The following is a 25,143-nucleotide window of genomic DNA, read 5'->3' as shown; positions in this document are numbered from 1 at the left end:
AATAAACAAAAATCCTAGACACACGTGCTAACCAAAAACACTCTGTGGCGAGAATCTACATGGTTTTCTATTGATTTGTTTTCAACTGCAGTCACATTAATTGCTAACTTCATTTGCTGTCAACCACAATGTTGCTAGCATCAATAGTATACCTGTATTGTTCAGTAATAATGTAAAAACACTGGAATTAACGTTAAAATAGTTATCTGTCTTTGTGTGTTCTACAAAAATAATGAATTCAAAATGACCAGCTATTATTACTGTCTACACTTATAATAATAACACATCACTTATGATAGTCACTCCTCTTTTCTAAAGTAAATTTAATTAAAATGTATTATCAATACATACGTGCTAGATACACAAAGAATCACTTTGCACATTGATTTACGAAGTTAAGTTTGATTTCAGCTATGACGTTCTATTGAGTGCTTCGATACACATGGACGCAATTAATTTTTGAGCACTTATTTTAAAATGCTCATCCCATACCTATACGAAGGAAGATGATCCTCGATTTATTTTTCTTCCAAAATGTAATGTATCGTTTAATCATAACTTATGATAGTTAAAACTGGTTATTATATGGAATGGGCAAATTAATAGATAAACAATGGCAACATCGCTTTCAATCATCGCTGCAACTGCATGAACCGAGCTGAAGTTGGCTTTTCTGAGAATTTCAATACTCCCAAAGTTTTCTTCTATTTTTTTATGTAAGTACAGTACTGCAGGCGTTTCAAAATTTTCAATGCAGAATCATTAGACGACTCCCGAACCCGCGCTCACATCTTTTATCAAGTATTCGAAGTCGGATAATAGTAGCGTTAGATAAATAAATGTGGTGCGCGTATTGTGACGGTGCTCAGTTCAGTCAGTGTGTGTCATCGTGTTGGGACCATCGGTGCGCCATTTAGCTCGCGAGATAAAAAAACAAGGAATGTGTTCATCGCCGCGATCGGTTTAGTTGAAACCAGTGTACCAGTTCGTGATGGAGTGACATATTAACGCAGCAGTTATGGCAAATATATGTACAAATACTCGAAGAAAGTGCAAAGGGTTCCGAAGGGGGCCGCAGTTCGGACTATGGATGTGGTGTATAGTAATCAAATGTTTGATCAGTTTACCGTGTATATTTTCGATGTGTCAAGGAGTAGACATATCAGTTTCAGTGTATCCTCCAAACATGATCAAACTTCTGTATGGAAAGCCACTGGAGATCTTTTGTGTGGCTGATGACAACTATACTGCTGACAACTTGGAGTTCTATATTGGTGGAAAACATATAGACACGGAAATTGTCAACTCCACCACAAGAAGGTTGTATCTTGAAAATTTAGAGAAGAAAGTTTACACATACTATTGCAGAAACACTGTGACAAACAAACAGTGCACCAGCAGAGTGCTAGTGGATGTGCCTCCCTCCAATGTGACTGACTTTGGTTGTGTATCAAAAAACCTTGATGGACTCAACTGTACCTGGACCTCTCCGGAGAACTACAGTGTAATAAACTACAACTTAACATTCTCCATACATGGAAATGAAGTGGATCCGTGCATAGCCACCAGGATTGGCAAATTAAGGTACTGTTCATGGAATACCGTCAGCCAGCCCAGGTACAAACAGATGGAGGAATATTATTATTTTCATTTAAAATCTTGCAATTATTTTGGATGCATTCACCAGAATTTCACTATTGACCATTTTTCTGTGGTGAAACCTTATCCACCTGAACAGCTGAAGGTGCTCGGCAATGACACCCACAGTGTGCTCCTTCAGTGGAAGATTCCAAACAATATCTATGACTTCTTGAAATGTGCCATTGTGCACAGGATAGAGTACCAAATAGCTAAGATTGATAACATGCAGTACTTCCGTAGTGTCAATGCCTCCAGCCTACCACCCAAGAATAAGACTTACACATTTTTGCTGTCCAACCTACCCTATGCACACATGTCATATGAGGTCAGGATCTACATAAAGTCAGAGTCTGCCACTGAAGATAAATTCTGGTCAGATTTTGCTTACGTGATGTTTACAACTGCAAGCGAGAGGCCTCGGCGGCCACCAGACACTATTGCTGGAGCATTTGACCAATCCATATATGAAAATAAAAGGGTAATATATGTGTACTGGAAACAACTTGAGGAATATGAGGAGGCTGGAGCTAATTTCACTTATAGAGTGGTTACAAAAGGCTCTAGGAACCCGCAAACAATATTCCCAGATAAAAACAAAAGCTTGAGTTATGTCATACTTGATGATGCAACTTTAGAAGCTATTGATGTTTCCATTTCATCCGTAAATGCTATGGGCTCATCTGTCAACAGCAGCCATCTTTATATACCATCCAGAGCAGACACAGAATCACTGAATGTACCTTCTTTCACTAAACTTGCTTATGAAAATGGAACATATAAACTGTCATGGGTTGGCATCAGAAAAATTGACAACTACACTCTCTTCTGGTGTCAGCATAATACAAGTCAAATCTGTACTGGACGTATGAATTTCACTGTGTTGGATCCTAATCAGAACACCCACGTCATAGATCTGCCAAGGGATAGCAGGTATCAGTTTGCAATATCAGCTAACAATGGATCCAAAACAAGTGGTATGACATGGGCATCTTGTGACATATCTAAAGATGGTATTCCTATGTATGGGTTTCCTGTAAAGGTAAACCATGATGCTCCAGGAAAGTCTTTTGTCAAAATAACTTGGACAATGTCTTGTACTTTGCAAGAAGGAATAATTAAAGGATACCTCATCTCCTACTGCCCAGTCTTAGCCACTAGCAATGTGTGCGACACTACATTTGGAAACAAATCAACATATTATGTTTCTGATCCAAAACAAAAGGAAGTTAATATTACCGGCCTTAAACCATACACAACATATCAGTTTATCCTGGCTCTGAACACTACTTATGGATTAAAAACTATTGAAAACGCCTCTACAGGTGTGACTACTATTGAAGATACACCCACAAGTCCCAGGAATGTCAGTATTTCTGAAGTGCAGAGTGACTCTCTATTAATATCTTGGTATCCACCAAATCAGAAAAATGGAATTATTGGAAAATATGTAATTTTAAATTATGGAGAAGAATGGAGAGTTGAAAAAGTGGCTGATAAAGATAAGAATATCTCTAGACTGCATGTCCAACTAACTGGTCTTCAGGGATTCACCAATTATTCATTTTCTGTTCAGGCTTGTAACTCGGCTATAAGAAGTTGCTCTAAGCCCAGCCCTGAAAAAGGCATCTTTGTCAGAACTAGAATTGGCCCTCCAAGTATCTTAAAGGCACCTTCTGTTAAAAGCAATCCAGATTACTTGACATGGGAACCTCCAGAATTTCCTGGAGGGACAGTAGATCTCTACCAAATAAAAAGGGTAAAAGACGAAAGCACTTCGGCTAAAACGGAGATACTGAATACAACTAATTTGTCATATTCTCTAATTCTTTGTGAAGGAGTAGATGAAAGTGAAACATATCAAGTTAGAGCAATCAACTTTGACGAAGATCCCTTCTATGGCATATTAACTGATGGATTAGAAGTGGCTATGCCTTCAGTTAAAAATAAAGGACAACTCGAGTATCCTGGTCCATGGAGTCCTGCTAGCTCAGTATCATGCAAGAGCAGGGATGGACTTACCATGATACTTATTCTCACTACAATATGTGCATTAATAGGTGTAATGTATGGTTCAATAAAACTATACAAAAAGTATAGGAAAATGGAAGACATTAAGCCTGTACTACCAAACGGCTTAGGTATACCAGAGAAAGATATATCAAAATACGCATTTGGAGGATGGAATCCCACAAATAAGGATGATAAACCATCTTCAGACGAGATGTTATTGCTACCGAATAGCAGAACTACTGTGTCGACTCCAGAAACTAAACAAAATACTGAAAACAATTGTGGGTCTAGTGACCACACGGACAGCACGGCCCTGTCGGATACGTCGCGCGGAGCCGTCGAGAGACAAGCCTCTACCTCAGATGACGGCTCAGACTCCTCCTTAAATTTGGAAGTCGAACCTGTAAGGGCTGACGATATTACTGCTACCCAAGATGAGGAGTCTTCAAATTCTTCTGATACTGACAATTCTAGAGAAAATACTCCCTATTTTAGTGACAAAGCATTCAAGAAGAATCCTAGTGGTTATGTGCAACCAGTAGTAAATCCCATCAGCGGATACGTACAATCGGCACCGGCACCACATGCGAGTCCTATTGCAAAACCTACAGCACAGCCTGCCAGCTCGAGTTACGTAATGGCTGCTCTAGCCCCGCCTATATTCACGACAGGAGTTGCACAACCTAGCGTCCCGAGCCAACCACCAGCGTCGTCAGGCTATGTGATGCCAGAGGACGCCCAGGCAAAGTCCATGATGAACTTCCCTAAATTGGGACCCTCGCCCACAAAAGTTTTCGGGTCGGAAAGCTTGCCGATAATGCCTACCTTGCCACAGCCAGTGAAACATGGCGCCGACAGCAGCTATATTCAGTTGCAGTCTTTGGACGCTTTACCTAGTCATAAGCAACCGGTACGAAACAGTGTGCCGCTAAAGCCGCCGGCGTCGAGTGGCTACGTGAGCCCCGGCGACGCCGTCATCAACAAGCACCTCAACAACATGCTGTCGGGAGGACAGCACGAGGAGTCCGCCATTCTGGACCCGACCATGTCACCCGATGCTTACTGCCGATTCTCTTGGAGCACTGACCCCGCGAACGATAATCTTCACTCGTTGCTTGCCGACTCGCATACGTTGAACTTGTCGAAAAATTGAGCCCAACCTAGCATACAATAAGTGACACAGTACTGATAAATAAAATAGACTTTTAGTGACTGAGTTGTAAATAATGAACTTTAGGAGCTTTACAAAGTGCTATAAAATTATTGGACATAATATAATTACACACAAGAATGTGGATGTGTTGTCTAGTGATAATTCTTGTGCCTTATTAATTTATTTTAGGTGATTTTTAAGAAGCTTAGTAGGTAAGATTTCATCTGCAGCTTTAATAATGTAGAACTTTGAAATCCGTAGAAGAATTTGTTTATTCGCATTATTTGAACATCGCTAAACCTCCGTGGGCGTTACAACACATAATGTTTGTTACAGAAATTAAATACGCGCGTAAAAGAGGTTAAATATGGAGGGTATTTATAAAGTTAATTTAGTCCCAAGTGATCTGAGCGTTGAGGAGACGATACTGCAAATAGCCGACACTTTGGATAATCTAAACGGCATTGTAGACGACGTGTTCACACGGCTCACGACAAGAATCAAGCAGAACATGGACAAGACAATGAAGTTGAGCGAGAGAATAGAGGCTTCGAGGTGTAAAGTGGAGAAACTCAACGGTATGCAGAAAGCGATCAAGGTGTTCTCGAGTGCCAAGTACCCGGCGTCGATCACTCACGAACATTACCGATCAGTGTTTGATGCTGACGGGTACGAGCACAAGCCCAAAAAGGTTACTCTGAGCGGGAAAACTCAGGGGCAGACTAACGAGAAGGAATTACAGGTACGTCTATCTGTGCAATTTATAATGTTGTGTTACGAGTATGTGCTCATAAACATTGTGTGGGCTTGTTATCGACACTTTGAATTCAATACCATTTCCGAAGTGCATAAGGAAATAATTATCCTATTAACTGCCATCTAACTGTTCAATTTTGTTATTTAATTTGAAAACTAATTTGCTCTTTGGGTTCTTCACGAATTAGGAGTTTCAACCCTATCATATGTAACTCTCGTTTTAACACTACCTCTCTTAACATTTAGTTGCATTTAGTTCATTTCTAAAACACTGGTTCTTTATTTAGTGATAGATTACATCTGTTTTATGAAGGTATCGCATTATTATCGTTAATACCTAATCATATCAGTTGTAGTAAATCATTCTAAAGATTTATGCTCATTAGAGAACGAACAATTAATAAGTTCCATGAAGTCAGAAATAATGTTATTATTTATTTTAGGAAAAACTTCACTTCTACCACGTGAAAGTGGCAGAACCCAGGAATGCGACACCCAAACAGGATTTCAATTTGAGTACTATGATAGATACGTTATCAAGCGTGGGTGACCTGTTAATCTTTAACACTGACGAGAGTCCTTATCTGGGTGGCACTCGGCGGCCATCGGAGTACGTGCCGATAGTGACCTCTAAGGTTGAGAGCAAGAGCCTATTGGAAGCGGCGCCAAGCTCTATCATGAAACGAGATGTTCTGAAGCGCGATGCCGACGAATATCTGTACGCACCGGGAATGGGCATGGTAAGTTTGATTTCCTTTGGGTAGTTTATAGAAAACTCGCCTATAAACATGATCTCAAATATCGTCCCGTATCTACCAGGTTCCCGAGCTGGAGATGCCGCTAGACCTCCCTCACCTGCCAGGCATAGCAGGGGACGTACAATTCTCCAACACGACGGAGGGTTCCATTGCGCCATCAGTCGTAACATCCCCCGTAGCTCCCGTCATGGCTGTACCGGAGTTAGAACTCCCGGATTTAAAGGAATTGCCCGATGTTAGTGTGGCTAAAGAAGAGGTGAATGTGCCTGTGGTGGTGCCTGATATCCCTGACGCGCCGCCCCCGCCGCCTGCGCAGGCCCTGCCCCCGCCCCCGCCACCTCCACCCCCGCCGCCGCCGCCAATGGAGGCCGTACCACCCGTCGATGTCAAACGGTGAGAATTTTGATAGTAATACTTTCTTTCCGAAGATTTTTTAACAGGGATTTTAAAGACACTGTGAACATTGTTTTTTTATAACGTTAACATTTAATAGCAATACATTGTTCTCGAAGGTTTTGGTGAAAAACATTACAATAGGAATACCTATAGGTACCTACATAATCTGCTTTTCATGAAGACTAATATAGTTCATAGATTCGGAGTTCATTAATCCGAATATTGTATAAATCATCAACCCATATTTTCACAGTAATCCAGCCGTATTTTTTTAAAGACCGCTCGAGCCTCTATTTTTAAATAAATATTTTCAATTTCATGAAACCTGAAGCTTTATAATATTATTTTACATTTTTCTATCCGATATGGACAGAATAAGGTTAAACCAATATAACGGGGATAAAATATATATTAATATACGAACAATGAACATTCAGTTATTATTTTCCAGGTCTATTTTTTATCAGCGTTTTGACTAATTAATTGTCTAACCATTTTGAGCAAACCAAATTCGATTGAATGCTATTATCACGTCGTAAACGTCTTCATTGCATAAAACCGCGCATGTATTCATCGATAATAATACCCTTTTCTTCGCCATCATTAATTTTCTTCCTATTGTTTAAGTTACGTAATTATCATCGGAAACGTGTTCTGTTTTCCACTCAGTCATTGTTAATGCCATTCCTAGAACATTCGCGAAATAGATGATACAACAAAAACAGTTTACCGAATTCCTTAGATCCAACACGTGTTTATTTTTTACCCATCAAGACCCATTAGTCTTATCATATATCGTTACCTGATTTTTTTGTGTCTCGCCCCGAGCCATATGCGCTGCGGACAGATTTTTTTCAACCCTAGATAAATAGTTGTAAAGTTAATATTAAATATGAAACTCATTCCAGTGGCAAGGTGCCCGTCAAACCCGCTGTATGCATTAAACATTAATGCTAAAACACTCGATGTATCCACTGATTGACTATGGGATTTTGTGTAATTAAACGTCCATAATAGACGCGACTCAAAAAAGTCGTTTGGTGAATGCATCATATGCTACTAATTAACTAAGCTATTTATGATAGAAGTTCCATAAGATTACTATCAATTGCTCAATTAATTCATTTATGTTCGTGTAAACCTTTGAGAAGACAGCTTTAGGAACGGACCGACCAGTACCACTTTGTTGTATATTCAATACTTGGTACGTAACATGCGAATAAAAATACGCATTTAATGCACATTACCTGGTCATTTTCCCTTGAAAGATAAGAGAAACGAGTTGCTTCTTAATTATTCGTGATGTTCAGATAAGCTATCTGCTTAGTATTAACATATTCATGCCTGTGGTCTGATGCCAGTTTAGGCATCGACTGCAAATTTTCTAGTAGCTACCAGGTTATGGTGCTTGAAGTAAGCTTCTCACGATAGTAATGTGGGAATATTCAAATAAAATACTAATTTAGTGGCAATCGGGGCTGATTCTCACAGTTCGTGGTAAGAGCGCCAAGCTTGCCGACGCTTCAGGGTTTGCCGCCAAGCCACGGTTCCCAGTAGATGCATTGAATTACATGAATCGTAAGCACCTTCGCTACAAAAGAAAGGCGTTATAATAGATACAATTTCGTAGAAAAATGTAAATCGCCGTGTTTTCCACCTCCGGATTAGAGTTATGGGTCACTTGACCCCTGTTTACTCCATCAATGGAATATTAAATAGCTCTAAAGTTGTATAAACAAGCTCTACTGCGTTTTAAAGAGCTTCATAAAATAAATGTTTGTTTTATACGCGGTGTATGCGCGTACATGACAAGTAGAGTGTAGGACCGCGTGCATTATTTAATGTTTACCCAAACTGGACCAGATAATGGAGCAAAAAACTCCATCATCGGTAATTAGGTACTTATTGACAGAAAAGACGTGTCCTGTAGCTTGAATGTACAAACAAGAGTATGGCTCTAGTTGACAGTGAGCTACTTAAAGCGGTCCACATTAATTGATGCGATCACCAATGAGATGAAGTGGTATTAGAAAGAACCTTGATTAATTAACACATGAAACAAAAAATACTGATGATTTAGTTTAATGAATGCTTCGAAGTACTCTCGTTTATGACCAAAGACCACTTTTTCAAAAGTATGCGTGTGGTAACAGAATAAGAATGGTCTGAATTGATGTTGAACGTTACTGCTATGTATTTAATTAAAGATTTTAATTTAAGATTGTTGTCCATGAATCTTGTTAATTAGTCTTGATTTAAAAAAATAATTTCCATTGGGAGTGAAAGAAAAAGTGCTGCTAATCAGGCTGGCTAGGTGTTGCATATATGGGTGTGCGTTGATTAAGGAGGCCGTGCAGACTACGATTAGGGACTCTTTAGGTGGCATCGTGTGGCGCTAATTAATATTGATACTGCGTCCTACTTCTTAGCCTTATTCTCAGGCGAGGAGTACTCGCTAAGTAACTTAAACTAGTTCGTTTAGTCCTCAAAAAACATCGTACACTGGCAATGGTACATCGTTTAATATTGTTTATTGTTTTTTGTGCTAGTAATGTAATAATTACAATCCTAGTAGTCATATGGATAGACAAAGGTTGAATATTAATTATTGATACGTTCATTCATCTGAATATACAAGGAGTTTCCTGGAAACCTATTTTAAACTAGCTGTTGCCCGCGACTTCGTCTGCGTGGGCAATTTGGAATTGTCAAAATACTACTTATGCCGTAGCGTAGGTGTATTCTTTTACATAACAATATAATTAGGATTACCACTTAGCAGCAGCACGGGTTGATCAATCAATGTGGTGTCGACGATGTGTGACTAATTATCTAAACAAAAGAAGTTAAGTTTGTGACGTTGAGGAAATCTCTGGATCTAGTCAACCGTATTACGTAATTCTCACATAAAACAAAGGTCTGACAAAGTTGTCATTTGTACATTTTCTGCAGCAGCTGCGACAAATCAGGAGCCAGAAAGTCTGTCAAACAGTTTTACTTACCATGGATAACGCGGTGTCTAGTTCATTGGGTTGAAGAGATCAGATAGGCACTCCAAGTAAACATTGGTACTCAAAAAGATTCGGTTTGACTGGAAGCCAAGACCCACACAATTGAGGAATAGCTGGGTAGATGATGACTGAGTCATCAGGCAAGCGCATAGTTTCACTACTTGTATTTCGGGGATTTTCTGTGCACTCAGTCACTATGTTATGTTGGAAATCCACCGAAATGTTTGCATTAGTTCACGATCAGGTAAAGTATACGTCCGAGAGAGTAAGTCCAATTCGTGTGTTGGCACTTGAAGCCTGCAGTTCTTCCAAGATTTTCAAAATGTACGCTCGCAATTTGTCATTTCTTGGTGGAGCCAGCAGATCAGAAGAAACATAAGTGCTGTGTATACTGTGCGTCACTACTGCACAACGGTAAAATTTCGTCTTTATAAATAGCACAAACGTTCGCTCTCTTGCCGAGGACGTTTAAATGCCATATTATGTGTCACACGTAGGTAAACAGGACAACAGTATATTATCATCGAACCGCTTTCAAAGATCTGATGAGCGAACAGACCAGAACTGACTTGATCGCCTCGAGAAAATCAGAGCTCTATGAAGCGATCATTCGCTTTGTTTCCTACTGTTATTGTGGTTTCTGAAAATGTATTCAATTAACCAACGATGAATATAATTCTTAGCCGGCCGACTCTTTTGACTTCTCGAAAATCATAACGTTGGTTTTTGTGCAATGCACAAACGGAAATTCGATACATTACACATTCGATATTCACACTTCTACAGAATTGATATTAAAAGGTTTGACAACGGGCTATAGTAGCGTAGTTAAACTAACTGAAACAATTTTAGTGATCCTTCAATAAAGTTAGAGAAGCGGGTGTGCATGATGAACATTAAGAGTTGGCAAATACGTGATGAAGATGACCTAATTCATTACTATTCTAATTTGTTCATGTACCACAAAACTCAAGTTAAGGTGGAGAAAAAGATTACCAACCTCCCAAAGGCCTGGGCATTTGCAACACGTTGCATGGCATCCTGGAAAGTTACGTAATTCTCAGCCATCAGTTTGAGCAGCCTGAGGGAGTGTCAGGCTTTGGCCTAGTGGGCCTCACAGGGTTTGCTGAATCTCCTTGAGGGGCGCGTGAAATAACGGGTCTCCCAGAAGCCAGAACGTCGATGACCCACTCAAAACTAATCGCTGACGCCTACGGTGGCCGGGAGTCATCTCTCGACATCCGGCTTTCGTGGTGTCTTACCGCAGTGGCTGGGATGAGAGTTGGGAATTTTCAGTCGCTCCGCCGCCTCATTCTTTGTCATCCCATTTCTTCTCGCTCCAGATCATGGTTTAAACCGGGGCCGGGTGCGATAGGTCGCACAGTCCGCACAGTGGTGACACCCGGGCGCCACCTCCATGAGATCAGAGTTGGGAATGTATGTTTGCAAAAACTAATAGAACATTTAGCGAAAACACGTTTGCTAGTAATTCTGTCTTTGTAACTGAATAATATAAATGATATAAACGTAGCTATATAAAAGGTGTTTTTTTAGACTCTGTCCGTGGGTCTGACTGTGACTGTTCGTAATTGTAAACCGTGTATTTGTGATATAATTCTTAGCTCGATGATTTGTGATCAGAAGTTGAAAGCAAGTATGTCTCTGGCCTGCGACGCGTAATTTGTACGTTTTCAGAACGAACGAACTCTTGTCTTCTGTTGACATCTTGTTGACGTATTGTGACAGGTAGTTATTCCCATTGATGTTAATTTTAGAAGTGACACAATGTTTTCGGTCGTATTTTGCCTACATTTTTCATTACTCAAAAAGTATATTAATAAGGACCTTCTATTTATATGTAAGTGAATTCAAAATAATGTAATATATTAAAACCAGAAACTTTTTTTTAAGGATGTTTGAATATTAATTACAATGTTTTTTTATAATAATAAAATCTTAGACTCGCAATGCACTTTCAGTGTGATGCATGTTTGTTATTGAATGAAATGAATGGATATTCATGTTTATGAGAGGTATAGCTTATATTATTTCAGAACAACATATGTAGACTTTTTAAGAATGTGGGGAAGTTCATAATTTCTTCGGGACGTGGGTGCCGCTTCCCATGGGAACTACTGCCTGCACCTCGCAGATAATGTAGCTTTCTAATGGTGAAAGAATTATAAAAATGTCCCTGATGATGCGCTGATATTTCTTGTAGTGTTTTTATAGTAGCGAAATACACACGTTGTCATATAATTTTTTCTTAAAAGTAAGAGCATACCATGACAAAGTGAAGTCTGTTTTCATTGATATTTTACCTACTACCAGTTTTATGGCACATCTGTTTCTGCATGATTTTCTTCATCTATAATTTTAGGATATCATTTCTTTAAATTCAGTTTTTTGCTCAAGTTACTCATAAAAGCGTTATTTTCTATGTAAAGATTGATAATAGGTCGATAAACTTACAAAGTTCAACATTCAAATATGTGTCATTATTGCACCCGCTGTTGCAGAAACGTTAACAGAAATTATCGTTCATTGCTCATCCCCCGTAGGTGATAGCGTGATAATATATATCCTATATGTTGAACCGGCTCTCAGATAATATTCATGCAAAATTTGATTTAAATCTATGCAGTACTTTTGGAGTTCAGTGAGACCAAACATACAGACAAACAGACATACAGACAAACAGACAAAAATTCTAAAAACTATATATTTGGGTTCAGAATCGATAATAGATCACCCCCCAAGTATTCTTTTTAAAAAATATTCAATGTACAGTTTTGACTTTTCTATCATTTTATTATATGTATAGATAAGCCTGATTTAATATATGTAATTTTAAGTCATTTCACCCGCGAGTCATGATTGTTCTACAACTTTATTCAAGTGTGAGAAAAACAATTCATTTAGTAAGTAAGTGTATGATGTTTTAGAATTTCCTATCAAATAGACTGATTTATAGATAAGGAAGTGGATCTATAGAACTAGCTATTCAAAATAGAAAATAGTCACGTTCTATACATAGATCATAGTTACGACTGGGCACATACGAAACAATTTTGAAATGTCTTTTTTTCTTGTTTTACATACATTTATAAATGTCGTTGTTTGTAGAAATATATCTTGTTTCAGCGATATATTTGCTTATGGTATACGTACTATCGAAGAGATAAATACAACATTTTTTTTCAAGTACGTTTAATCTTATTTCTTATCAGTATTTGTTTCTCGTAAATTATTATGTCATTGCACTTAATGATATCACACAATTAGTAGGTATATTTTTTAAAGATATGAAATAATACTATTATGTAATAGTCTAAGATAATATACCGTAATGCATACATACATATAATATCGAGAAGAAATGTATCTGTAAGAAACTAAAAACTAAAGACATCAAGCCCGTTAACTGTAAACAAATATTTTTGAAATGAATGAAATGTTAAATATTTCAGTTTTTTCTATAATTACTTTCTTTTTCGAAGAGGCAAACAAATAGAATCTTATATTTGTGCTAAACTTCTACTTGCAGCTGCTGATGCAAAAAAGAATAAATATTTACTTTAAATTAGATTACACAAACGCGAATAGCGATGTGTCGATCGCCAATTACTGCAGAAGTATTGAAGCACTAGACTTTCGAATATTCGAGAATAAGGGGACTATTTACAAACCGCACGGCTTTCCCAGTACCGTGTTCTTAAGTAGAAACAGTCGTTTTGAAAACAAGCCGCGTATGTTCCACAGAACGATGTATTGTACAAATAATATTAATGTTTACTTTCTTATGTTTCTGCGGTTATCCCTCACCTTGATAGCTAACAAACTACCTCTTCAAAATGTCGCTCGATTAGGAGAAGCAAGATGTTAACAAATTCAGCTTTAACCAATGTCTGACTTCTAAAAAACTTTTAATGGTAAGCTATAATACCTAAAAAGTCGCGGTTTCTGGTCTTACAAGTCTTCAAAATAGCTCTGTCGGTAATCTGTTTCAATTATACAAGAGGCCTACAAAGCCAGGATAAATCGATCAAGCTTGGAGACAATGTTCGCAAACCAGCGCTGACAGCTCTTGAGATATCAATGGATGAGTTCCGATGTCCGACAGATACGATATCCAATTAACCGCTCCCCAAGTACCTACTATGTGAAATACGTACCGCAATGAAATTGAACGTGACTTTGACTGGAATCAACCCAATTAGACTTGTTACTGACTTGTGATCAGTTTTCTTATAAGGGAAAATAAATAGATTGTTAGTTTTTGCCGTAACCGAAGCCTATTCAGCTATCAATCTAGTACCAATTCCAAAGAATAGTGCTGAGGAATTAGCAAAATGATCACATTCATAGAAAGTTGCAACACGATGCTTTAACTGTAACGAGTCCTGTTCCCATTCCGCTTACATGAAGTACCTATGGCTTTACTATTGTTATACACATTCAGCTAAATAGGTGTTACAATACGTAGTATTCATACGATTCCTCAACATTTATTATTGAGCTGATTGATAATTCTTGTAACAGTTTGCGTGAACTGAATTTTATTGCTACAAAACAATAGCTGTTATTGTTTTAAAAATTGTTTCGTTAATTTTATGTGAATTGAGGTCTAGAAGGAAGGTCATAGTGTTCTATTGAACTCATTTACACTTCGTGCCATTTAATTAGCCGCCGTTTCGAGAACGCAAGCAAGGCAAGTAGCGCATTAAAGTTATTTTCAGTCGCGATAAAATGCATGAAAAACATTTCTGTCGCCTGATAAAAGTCGCTAATGCGGCGCTTGTATGGCCTATGGTCAACATGGTAGTATTTTTAGCGGTAATAAATCTTGCGTTTAATCGTACCGCGGCGCAGAGCCTAATGCGGCGAGTTGCAGCCTTCAGTAATAAGTATTGCAGTAATGCAGTACAAGTGGCAGCTTATTGACAGCTACCTAGTCATTAGTCCTATTAAAACGTCTATAGTTAAAATATCTTTAACTTTCAGATGTCCGTCACAATGATTGATTATTATTGATTACCATCCGACTTCTGGCTTCTATTAATGGATGTTTCTATTTTAGTCTAGAGTAAAATTATAAGCCGATATATTCACGTTAAAAACGCTATATTCATGGGCACTAATTAAATCGGAGCGAGCATAATAATATCGGCGTACAAACAATTTTGCGAGAGAAAACAATACCGTGAGGTAGTATTCCCGTGAGGGTGGATGCAAATTGCAGCGGCCGCAATTGTTTTCGGATTCGGTTTTCATACAGAAAACCTTACACCAGTGTATTTACCAAACAAAACAACTCCCATTTTACCAGTACCAGTAATCGTAACAGCTAATTATAAATCCTTCAGCAATCTATATTGCACATTTCTCGGTAATTGTCGAAGGTGCACTAGAACAATCAGAAGAATGGTAATTAAGTTTGATTTAACGGTTATTGTTTTGCAGTGTTGGTAAGTGGAATTTACAAAAAATAAACCGTTGGTACTTAAAGGTTTCGGATTAGCTTTGGCGTCGTGCTTGAGGATTTAGGCCTGCCTATTAATCGGGGACGCATTGCGAATCGATTATGTTGGACATTTTTTTCGTGAGATATGAAGAAAAGCAAAATGTATCTACTCGGTGCAGTATCGGCACAATTTATAGAGAAAATGCGATCGTAAAATACATGTTAAACGGCCCTCGCTCCGCATAATGCTGCGACCCTACGAGACAGACTGATTTTCGACGAAATCCGAGGCTGAAGTTAAAATTTCGGTATTGCAATTCCCACTCCCTCAGCTTTTAAACAACATCGCTCCTTACAGTGCAGAATCGAATTTCCGTGTAAATATATTAAACCACAAAAGAACGTATGATTCGCCGAAACGTTTTCCATACAGCGATCAGCCAATAGAGCGGATTTAACAATTGAAGCAGCAGCGAAAGAGTCCAATGATTGTATAAAATATAACGTTGTTACATTGACTGCCAGTAACAGGCGGCTTCCTTCTCGCGAAGTGAGCAGTTATAGAGCTTCAAACGACGTGGACTTTGCACAGTTTTAAAATAGAACGAAAATTGCGAACCAGGTGAAGGATACAATCTTTTACTAGAGGACTTTTTAACATTCTGCGAATATTAAAAGAGAAATTTTGAAACAAATCCTCTACAAAAATTTTAGAAGAATGTAATCGATAAGGAACTCCATAGATTATGCGTAGTATGTAGGCTGAAGAGCGTGCCAGAAATAATTTGTAAAGATCGAAATTTTCAGATACAAAAGCGAATACAATGAATATTATAATGACACAATAGGTTATCGCATTTCTCTGCCAGTTATCAATAGTCTGACAAGGAAAACGAAAGAAAAATTATGTCAGACGGTTTATATCTGTTTGGTTTAACCACCTACATGCTTACATTCTGGCAAGAATAAAAATCTTTTCATAATACATCAGTTTTTCCTCGATGAACTTTTTTCGACTGTTGAGTAAACATTATAAAAGCATTTCGTAGTTCACAGCTTCAAAATGATAAATAACTAATTTCTAATGTGTATTTGATTTGTTATCTATATTTATGATATTTATCTATCTAGCGCGTAGTCAAGCGTCGATTCCTTCACTAATCTTGTCGATTAACTATTTAAACAACATAATGTTTCGATTATATCGATAGTTTTCCGAGAAATTATTACTTAAGACCTTTTAATTCTTATCTTGCAATAATAAAATTCTAACGAAAAGGCATTACTTTATTGCCTTACTTTTTATCTAGGGTATCTGTATTTTAATGGGCTTACGACAAAGGCCTAAATAAGTACCTAATACTGAGTGATTTCTAAGACTCTTACAGCAGCCTGCTTATCTACCGTCAGAAGTAAAGTTGCAGTTTTATTTATTTATTTTTCCTTATCATTCAGGATCGTTTTGGTTAGAAACGTTACTAGGGGCACCTAAAAAAACTCTGCCCCACATTATAAACCCATGTTTCCAATTAACTGTAACAATATCTAGTACTTATAGCGGTCGATCGCGAAGCTTCTGCCTTAAGTCTGTGTCTACATTGCCCAATGAAAAATAAGGGGATTACAACGAAATTATAAAAATGTTTACTACAAAATAATTGAATTTTGTAGCCTGGTCATTAAACCTCACCCAAAAATAATTGCTTGGAACTCTGAAAAGCTCCAGATGATTGAAAAGTTGATCAAGGGGTGCCAAATTGGCCTCCTACGCACTTATTTCTTAGGCTTTATTTTCATAAGCCGCTTTTGTTAGCTTCAACGAAATTCAGAAGTTGGGTAGAACTAGTTATACTTTCCGAGTCGTTCAGTTTAAGGTGTGAGAAATTCTCCACAAATCAAAGAGATCGACAAGGTGGAAGGTAATAAAACAAAGGCTCATCCGTGGAAAAGCTTTCAACCTTGACCAGTGTGTCAATTGGCCGGCCGACAAGGTTAAGAACAATTAAAGATCCCAGTCTATATGGGGTACTGAGTTTTATTCCCAGTGCCTATACAAAAAGTGTTAATTTGAATGTTTATATTCTTACCAAGAATACGCATTTACTACTTATCAGAAGATCGTTAATGTATTTTCCGAGTAGTCTGACATTCAAAAAATCCTCTCCATATTGGTAGTTAAGTTCGCGAAAGATAAATCATCGTCTGCATCGAAATTGTTTATGCAAACGTCCTTGTCGGACTGCATTGTTTCCCGTATGCTAATGACTTTCCCCCTACTTGGGCGTGCCCATAACTGAATGGTTAATGTTATATTATGTATTTACATAAACGTATGTGTGATGCGTTTTGACTCGTATGTACTCCGGGACGGGGTAGCACCTTATTAGGCTAATGGATGGGGTTATGTCACCATGCCGAGTCAATATATGGAACGGTTTGTTCTGAAATATAGGACGTTATTTACCAAGGGTTTTATGTAATTGTTTTATTAAAATACGTGAGGCAGAAAGCGTACACATTGTTGTTGCACATCAAATATATTAAGTTAGCTTGAAATTTGCAGGTACTGCATTGTGCGTCTATTCTATTCTTCGTTCGGCTACTAACTACATTTTCTTTCGAGATAAACGACTATAATTATGTTTGAAATTCAAGTCTAACTTTGCCAGTCTCTGCTAATTAATTTTAACTTCATTGTATGTTTAAAAAAACTTTTTTACAATTCTTAATTAACTCTGCATAATTAGAAAAAACATACATCTACTGTATATGTATGAACACAGTAGCAACTAATATGTTGCTGGACCGACAGTGTACGGAGGACCGCAGTCTATTTATAGATTTCTTATGAACTTGAGAACTTCAATTGGTCGCTTTCTATCGCAGGTGGAAAGTGTACTACGAATGTCTCGTCTCGTATGTGCGTGCAATAACAAATAAGTATTTACTCTCACAGAGAATTGTCTATGATGTGTGTTGTACTTAAAATTAAAATGAAGTGTTCTTTTGCTTTTAAAATATCCAATATTCAGATCTTTGTTTAAAATTTTACCCGCTTTAATTAAAATAATAGTACCTTTCAACCATATTTTTTAACACACGTTGTAACATTAATACGAGCGGCCAGCACACAACTGAAAAAGGAATCATTTATTATGAATTTAAAATCGGTTTCCGATTCTGAAAACCGAACGAGTACAAAAACCACAAAGGCTGAATACACTGTAATATCAAATTCGTGAAGTCAATTTACATGTAGGTAAACATAAAATATTAATTTCTTCATATTTTTGTTATACGTAGAATAATTATTACCAGTATAATATCAAAGTATAACTAAATGTTTATGAAGTTTGTTGGAGCGAATGTTTCGAACTCAAATTATGCACGCTATATAGTTTTCATTGAAGTTTGGCACACTGATTTTCTGCTTAACCAAATACTCATTTATGTAGATAGGAAAACAAAATATATATTTTTCTAGGAAACTAGTGAAACCGGTAGGAAAATCGTACTAACATTGTAAATGCAGAGTGAGGGTTTTTGTTTGAGCGGATTTTCATGAAACTTAATACGTAGAGTACCGGATATAAATTTATCCATACACCCGAATAATTAATTTTGTAAGCATTTTTTTAATCTCTTCACTGAAGCCGTAGATGGGAACTACTCTAGTATGTTTACATGTATGTATGCATCAGGACACATGTACTAAAGCGGCTCGTGTCACTTCTTCGTCGATAGGTTAACAAAGTGTCCGATGATGGTTCGATCATCGATGGCATATTGATCGGTACACGGCCGTCCCTTGCATTCGAAAATAGTGACGCGCACTTTCATCGTAATCGGTATTCCTTATTGTGGTATGGTTCCAAGTGTCAAGGGTATTTAGTGCAATTAATTTCCCGTCAACAGGGTTTATTTACGTCATTTAAGCTGAATATGGTTTTAACTAACGGATGACGTATTCGCACGTAGGCCGTGCCTATTAAATAACGGTCTGACTAAAGACAACCCGTATTGTGTTGTAGCATCAATGGATATTAATATGTAGACTCATCAACACCATTTACAAACACCATTGTTTAATCATGCGATCCTATTCCATAAAGTTCACTTATAAGGCTTCAGCCACGAACCCTAAATCATTATCGGCGACAAATAAACACGCGCACGCGCAAATTAAATTATCGCATGCATGCAAATTATGTATTGTTCTGTAAAAAATGTTCTGTCCGGCTCGTTACGGCGAAACACTTGATTTGAGACACGATAACAGATTTGTTAGGCGGGTTTTATAGACTTGTTTTATGGAGTTCGAAATAACACTCTGACTTACAATCAACATAATTTTTCAAAATACCTTTTTATACAGAAATAGCATCACGGCTGGACTGTATGAGGTAACGTAGATACTTCGCGGAACGTGCGGCCCTAGCTGTTGATATTCATAGAGTAAAAGATTTTGCGAACCTATTACCATCAGCGCCGACTATAAACTGATACTGGAAGATCGCCAAACTATAAGCCTTAAACGAGCCACGTGACTGAAGTTCCATAATAAGGAGTGGGATTCCCTGATTACGTCATGTGGCTACTAGAAGATGTATTATCTCGTCAGGTCGATAAACCTTTTGACGGAAACCATCCTGAAAATGCTCTTACCTGACTTTGAAGTACCTCAATGTCACGGCCGGTAGATCTGCACGTAAAGATACGCTGCAGCACTGGTTCTTAGAAGTAGGTCATTATGTAGATAATAACTTAATAGGTTCTCCTTATAGTTATTTGGTCGGTGGTCACCCACGTAATACAGGTACTTTATATAAGTTTACATGATCAATATTTTGTTATTTCCATATTGGATTACGTCACCCGGAGATGTGTCAATAAACCCTAGTTTCATAACTTTGTCCTGAAATAGCCATGTATCTGTGTTGTGTGCCTATGTGACTCCGATAAAGAGTATCTAGATTTAGCTAGAAGATGAAAGTAATGGAATAAAAAGATAATAATTTTACTTCTGTCGGTTTGGAGAAGTAAGTATCTTGTCCATACACTCTTCTTTTCGGTAAATTAGACATTTGCTTAGTAGGATAAAAGGACCAGCTTGTCAATAACTATAATCACGTTGTACTCGTTGCTATGATCATTTAGGTTAATGGCACTCAGTCCTTTACATTAAGGACGGTAAAATTATTAACATTTGCGGTTTCGTCCTTCTAGAAATGACCGCGGTAGGCCATTCCCTGTTTTCACGAAATAAATAAATGACGTAAATAGCCGCATCATTCCCGTACTTATTAATAGAATTTCCGAGCATATTATTCATTAGCTAGCATCCATTGATATGACGTTGCGTGCTCGCGATAACATGTAATTAGAAGAATAGAGCATCGCGTGTAATCCGCTCAAGTAGGTCTTACGCAAGCGTAACCTGCCAGTACGTTTTAGAACGCAAATTGTACTGATTTATCCATTACACCCAATCTTGTTGTCAATATTTTAGTGTATTATAACCTGTTTCCATAATATTGGCTGTCAAAACAAAACCTTTCACTTGAGAGCCTTGAGTTGAAATTATGATTATTAATTTTAGATAGGGCTTGGATAATGTTGGATCAAATTCATGCAAAGTGTATTACGCGTTGTATTGAGTTTGACAGGTTGCAATCATGTACCGTGTTCGGGTATTTACGAGATTGCTGTTCATTATGGCGCACCGTCTTTTGCATAGGAATATTGATTTTCTAATCGTATACACTTAAGCCCTTTAATTATTTCGATTCAAGTCTTTCACTTTCTATAGCATTCGCATTATAATTCTGTTTATCGATCCATAAAAGGCTTGGAAATACAACAATAGATACAAAAAAAAAATCTTATAATACAATACAATGTAGAGTAATTGTTCAGCTGAAAAGACCTTGCGAACACAATTATGCGGGTGCTCAGAGCCATCTCTCTTAGTTCTAAATACACAGAACTTTATACATCAGTATATGTACATTATATACCACGAAATTCTATTTCTGTAACGGTCTGTTCATACAGGTCGGTCCAAAGCGAATTTTAGCGAAGTGTTTAATTTAGACTTCTAGAAATGGAGAAACTGTTCAAATAGAGCTTGTAATTATTCAAATGTTTAATTAAAATATAGTTACCTAGTTTAGATAAAACAAATACATATCTACATAGTAAAATATTTGTTCATAATATCATGTGTTTTCAGTATCCATATCTAAATACTGACAACTTGCATTACCTATTTTGGTAAGGGGTCACATTGTCAAGTGGCTATAGGTAAACAATTGAATAGTTATCGGTCATTAATTTTTCTGTTCCATCAGTATAATTGCCAGTTATCAAGACTTCGGTAAATAAGGACAGAATGGAGGATTATTGGTATTCCTCTTTAAATAGAATACGTTAGCTGGCTAAGCAATATCAAAATAATTAAGCAATTAAGTTGTTATAATGATATTAACAAAAACTATAATAACCACTATTTAAATAGGAATAATAATTCATTTAAATATCTTTATTGCAGCTTTTGCGAATTTGATCTCATCAGGTTACTTGGAATGATAGCCGGACTGGAATGTCTTGTTTGGTTTCGTTTTGACCGCGCCACTGACTGAATCCTGCCTTACCATTCACACAAATTTCTCCTTTAACACAATGTAACAAGGTTCATATTTGTTTAACTTAGACTCAGTAAATATGAATATGGAAAGAAATATAAAAGCTAGGGTAGTAGGGTTGAGTGTGAAGCTTTTTAACGTTCCCATTCCGATGTTGCAATGTTATGTACTGTCTCGGAATGGCGGGCAATTACGGAGGAGAATCATATTTTTCTTCAACTGTAAATGGGGATAATAAATTGCGTACATGGCTCTTTGTGTTACAACCAGTGGGAGCTAAGCTCGGTTGTTTTTGTTGTAGCTTTAAGTGCTTAGTGCTATGCTGTGAATATTAGCTTTAAGTAAGGAATTCATACCTTGTTAACTACTTTTATTGCAGAAGGTGTGATAATTATGTTTACAGACTATTTTTTGACGCGGTGACGGTTTTGAATCCTACAGTTTTTGTCATCTTTGTAATTCTTAACGAGTGTTCAGTTTTTCTAACGCCGGATACGCATTCAGTTTTAATCATCCCGTACTCACATTGTGATGCTTGTCAATATGCATTATTTATACAAATGCTGAATTAAATTCCAATTAATGTTTTCTTCGTCTTGAGCAAGTTTTTTGTCGCCAAGTAAGCACAATGCTCTGGCTTAGTCGACACATAACTTTGTTTTATGCTTTGCCTTAGGAATGTTTAAATAATGAATTTTCTTGTCATGTATTTAGTTAAGAATCTATATATAGCTCCTTCAAACTCAATAGAACGACGTACATAGTTGCCAGATGGAACAATAGAGACGTCAAAGCTAATAAAGGTCTTTGACTAGGAGAGTTTCAGTGAACGGTCTCCCTGTTCCAAAATAGGTTAGGCGCGTCCATTACGCTTCCCGACCACAACCAAATTACCCGTGTGTCACCGAACCGGGGCCAGCCTTCAACGCACATCAACAGTACATTGATACCGACAGGAGTATAAGTAACGTGGTCATTTTCAAATCATACTGTAAACAGTTGAATTAGTTACGTCCGCTGCAGGTCAAAACCTCAGGCTATCGACGCAATCAGTCGTGACAATAATACTGCCGATTAATAGATTCTTATCGGTGGGAGTGGTCCGATTTGCGACAAGAGCCAACGTACCGGACTAACAAATCTTGCCTAGTAATAGCCGCTATTGTCTTTGCCTAGAGGCTCGTCTTGATGGGTGATTTGGTTTGACGATAGTAAATTGATTACATTTTCATTTAATGTGAAGTTTAATTTATCTACTCTATTTGTAGATAATTGTGCTTTTGCACTACGTATAAACTCCCTTCTCTCAAAGTATAATAAAACTTCCTTTGCTGCTTGTGAATCCCTGACTGCTGCAGATCCAGTATAAGCTACAAATTGATGAAAATTATGAACTGCAAAGCAGGAGTCTTCATAAGTTTCATCGGAGCTTCAAACTAGTTCGTACTACAAATATCAGTTGCATCACTGAATAACTAAACACTTATATCGATCACCCCTACCTTAACAACTTATCGATCGTCATGAAGTTATTTCGAGACGTTAAATTGCCGCTTTATAATTTTTCCATCTCGTCATTAGGTATTTTCCTATAAAAGCTTTTGTATTTATAAAAGCAATTATGAAGATGCTTTGGTTCCATTTAATCACCCTGTCCTTTTCAGCATATTCAGCGTTAAGTAAGCAATATTTTCCGTATTGATACGAAAATAGGGCCGTCTAATAACATCTAACGGACCAATCAGGCTTAAATGATATGCTTATTTCCGTAAAGCCTCCAGGTAAAAGTTGTATGTGTACTAGTAAAATAAAACGTTTAATTGGGTTAGGATATTTTGTGTTTCTTAGGACTTATAGTAAAAATGTATGAGGGAAACTTCGTTCTGAATAAGATTTCAAGCCTGGCTTATCTAAGCAACAACAAAACAACGATGACGCAATGTGGTGTTCTCCTGAAATTGTTGGTTCAGATTCGCTTCCCCAAGGGTCTCTGCGTTTATGTAAGTTTTCGGGTCATGCGGCCTAAAAGAATATTTTCTTTTGTCACCCTTTATTATATAAAATGAGTTACGTTTAGAAATGAGAAACTAATGTCACCCGACAAGAACGTATCTCGTAATTTCATTTACAAATTCAATTTTGTTTTATATTCTCTACAGAATTCTTCTCGCCAAACTTCTGTCTCTCACTCTTAATCAACCTTATAGTTGTGGAACATATTTAATTACGGTGACGTAATAACGTTTGGAACTAGTCTAGACCGTAGACGAGCCTGACCGAATCAATACTCGCCCCAAAGGTCAGAATTAATATAATGCAGTATAAACTTATACACACGTGGATCAGTAGTACTAACAGTAACTCACACATACATACAGCATTGTATTTGTTGTTTATGTTTCTCTGTTATAGATGTTACACGTGTTTTTGCGTGTGTGCGTGACGTTTGCGCCTTACGAAGGATTTGCTTTGAGCTAGCTTTTAGTCATGTCAAGTTGTTATGACGAGGGTACACTCTTGACACGGAATATAAGACGTGTTAAAGTATTCTATGATACACAGCGTGTTAAATGTAGGGCTTTTCTTCATCACTTTTGCTAAGATTAACTTTAATAGACTAAAATCTTTGAGTGTTAGCCTTTTTTTCTTGACACTCCAAACTAATTCTATCATGAAAATTCTATTGAGATTCGCAAGACGTGGGGGTTATCTTTTTATTATCAATCATCTCATCGAGTCGATTTGAATTTAATTTGTTTATTCAATACATTAGAATAAGTACTTTGAACGTCTGAACTTAGTCTGGTGAAGGTGCCCTTTGTATTTGTCATCTCATTTACATAATGGCTACATTTTATTACTCTCCTTCTAAGTACTGAGTTCTAAGTTGCGAGGGTTTTACTGCCCTCGAAATGTTACTTGTAATGCTTAGGACACATCTGCCTTTAATTTAATACCGGACGCGATTTTGTTCCGAGATAAGAGGAAGAATCATCAAGTCACGGTGTATAAACGCAGGTGTGTAACTAACTTAAATTCATATCGTGATTCTATCTATGTAGGTGTAGGTATCATTAATAATACTATACTGAGAATCATACAAGGATCCAGTAAACAAATTAATAGATGTTTAATTTAATTATTAATGCGAATCGCGAGGATTTCGCGAAGAGAATCCTTAGTAATGGGCAGGTTGTAATCTTTTAATTGGTATTGATGTGGTTTCTCACGGTCTGTCATCAGTGTCACTGTCAGTACAAGCTATTAATTAAAAATGTAGAAAATTTTTATGGCTTGTCATTTCTTTACA

General features: G+C 37.3%; 2 protein-coding genes across 3 annotated transcripts in view; both read left to right on the top strand.

The window, feature by feature from the left end:
- The first annotated feature begins 621 nt into the window (after positions 1-621).
- Positions 622-25,143, top strand: part of LOC135118470 (WASH complex subunit 1-like) — a 41,474-nt gene continuing 16,952 nt past the window's right edge. Inside the window, exons 1-4 of one of the 2 annotated variants that reach the window (XM_064040611.1) lie at positions 622-716; positions 5,141-5,546; positions 6,004-6,300; positions 6,380-6,711. In XM_064040611.1, coding sequence (XP_063896681.1) covers positions 5,172-5,546; positions 6,004-6,300; positions 6,380-6,711 — 1,004 coding nt within the window. In that variant the 5' untranslated portion in view covers positions 622-716; positions 5,141-5,171. Of the gene's footprint in view, positions 717-4,841; positions 5,017-5,140; positions 5,547-6,003; positions 6,301-6,379; positions 6,712-25,143 lie in introns of those variants that run through there. The other variant, XM_064040608.1, reaches the window with a different exon arrangement.
- LOC135118468 (cytokine receptor-like) lies at positions 747-4,806 on the top strand. The gene has a single exon (XM_064040607.1). The coding sequence runs from the start codon at positions 1,019-1,021 to the stop codon at positions 4,802-4,804; it is 3,786 nt and encodes a 1,261-aa protein (XP_063896677.1). The 5' UTR covers positions 747-1,018; the 3' UTR covers positions 4,805-4,806.

Source organism: Helicoverpa armigera, chromosome 2 (assembly GCF_030705265.1).
Source record: "Helicoverpa armigera isolate CAAS_96S chromosome 2, ASM3070526v1, whole genome shotgun sequence".
Lineage (NCBI taxonomy): Eukaryota > Metazoa > Arthropoda > Insecta > Lepidoptera > Noctuidae > Helicoverpa > Helicoverpa armigera.
Note: the sequence above shows the minus strand (reverse complement) of the source record. Positions and strands in the feature narration are given on the sequence as shown.

What these genes read in the sequence shown, in the direction of transcription:
- LOC135118468 (XM_064040607.1), top strand. Translation starts at nt 1,019, where the DNA reads ATGGCAAATATATGTACAAATACTCGAAGAAAGTGCAAAGGGTTCCGA.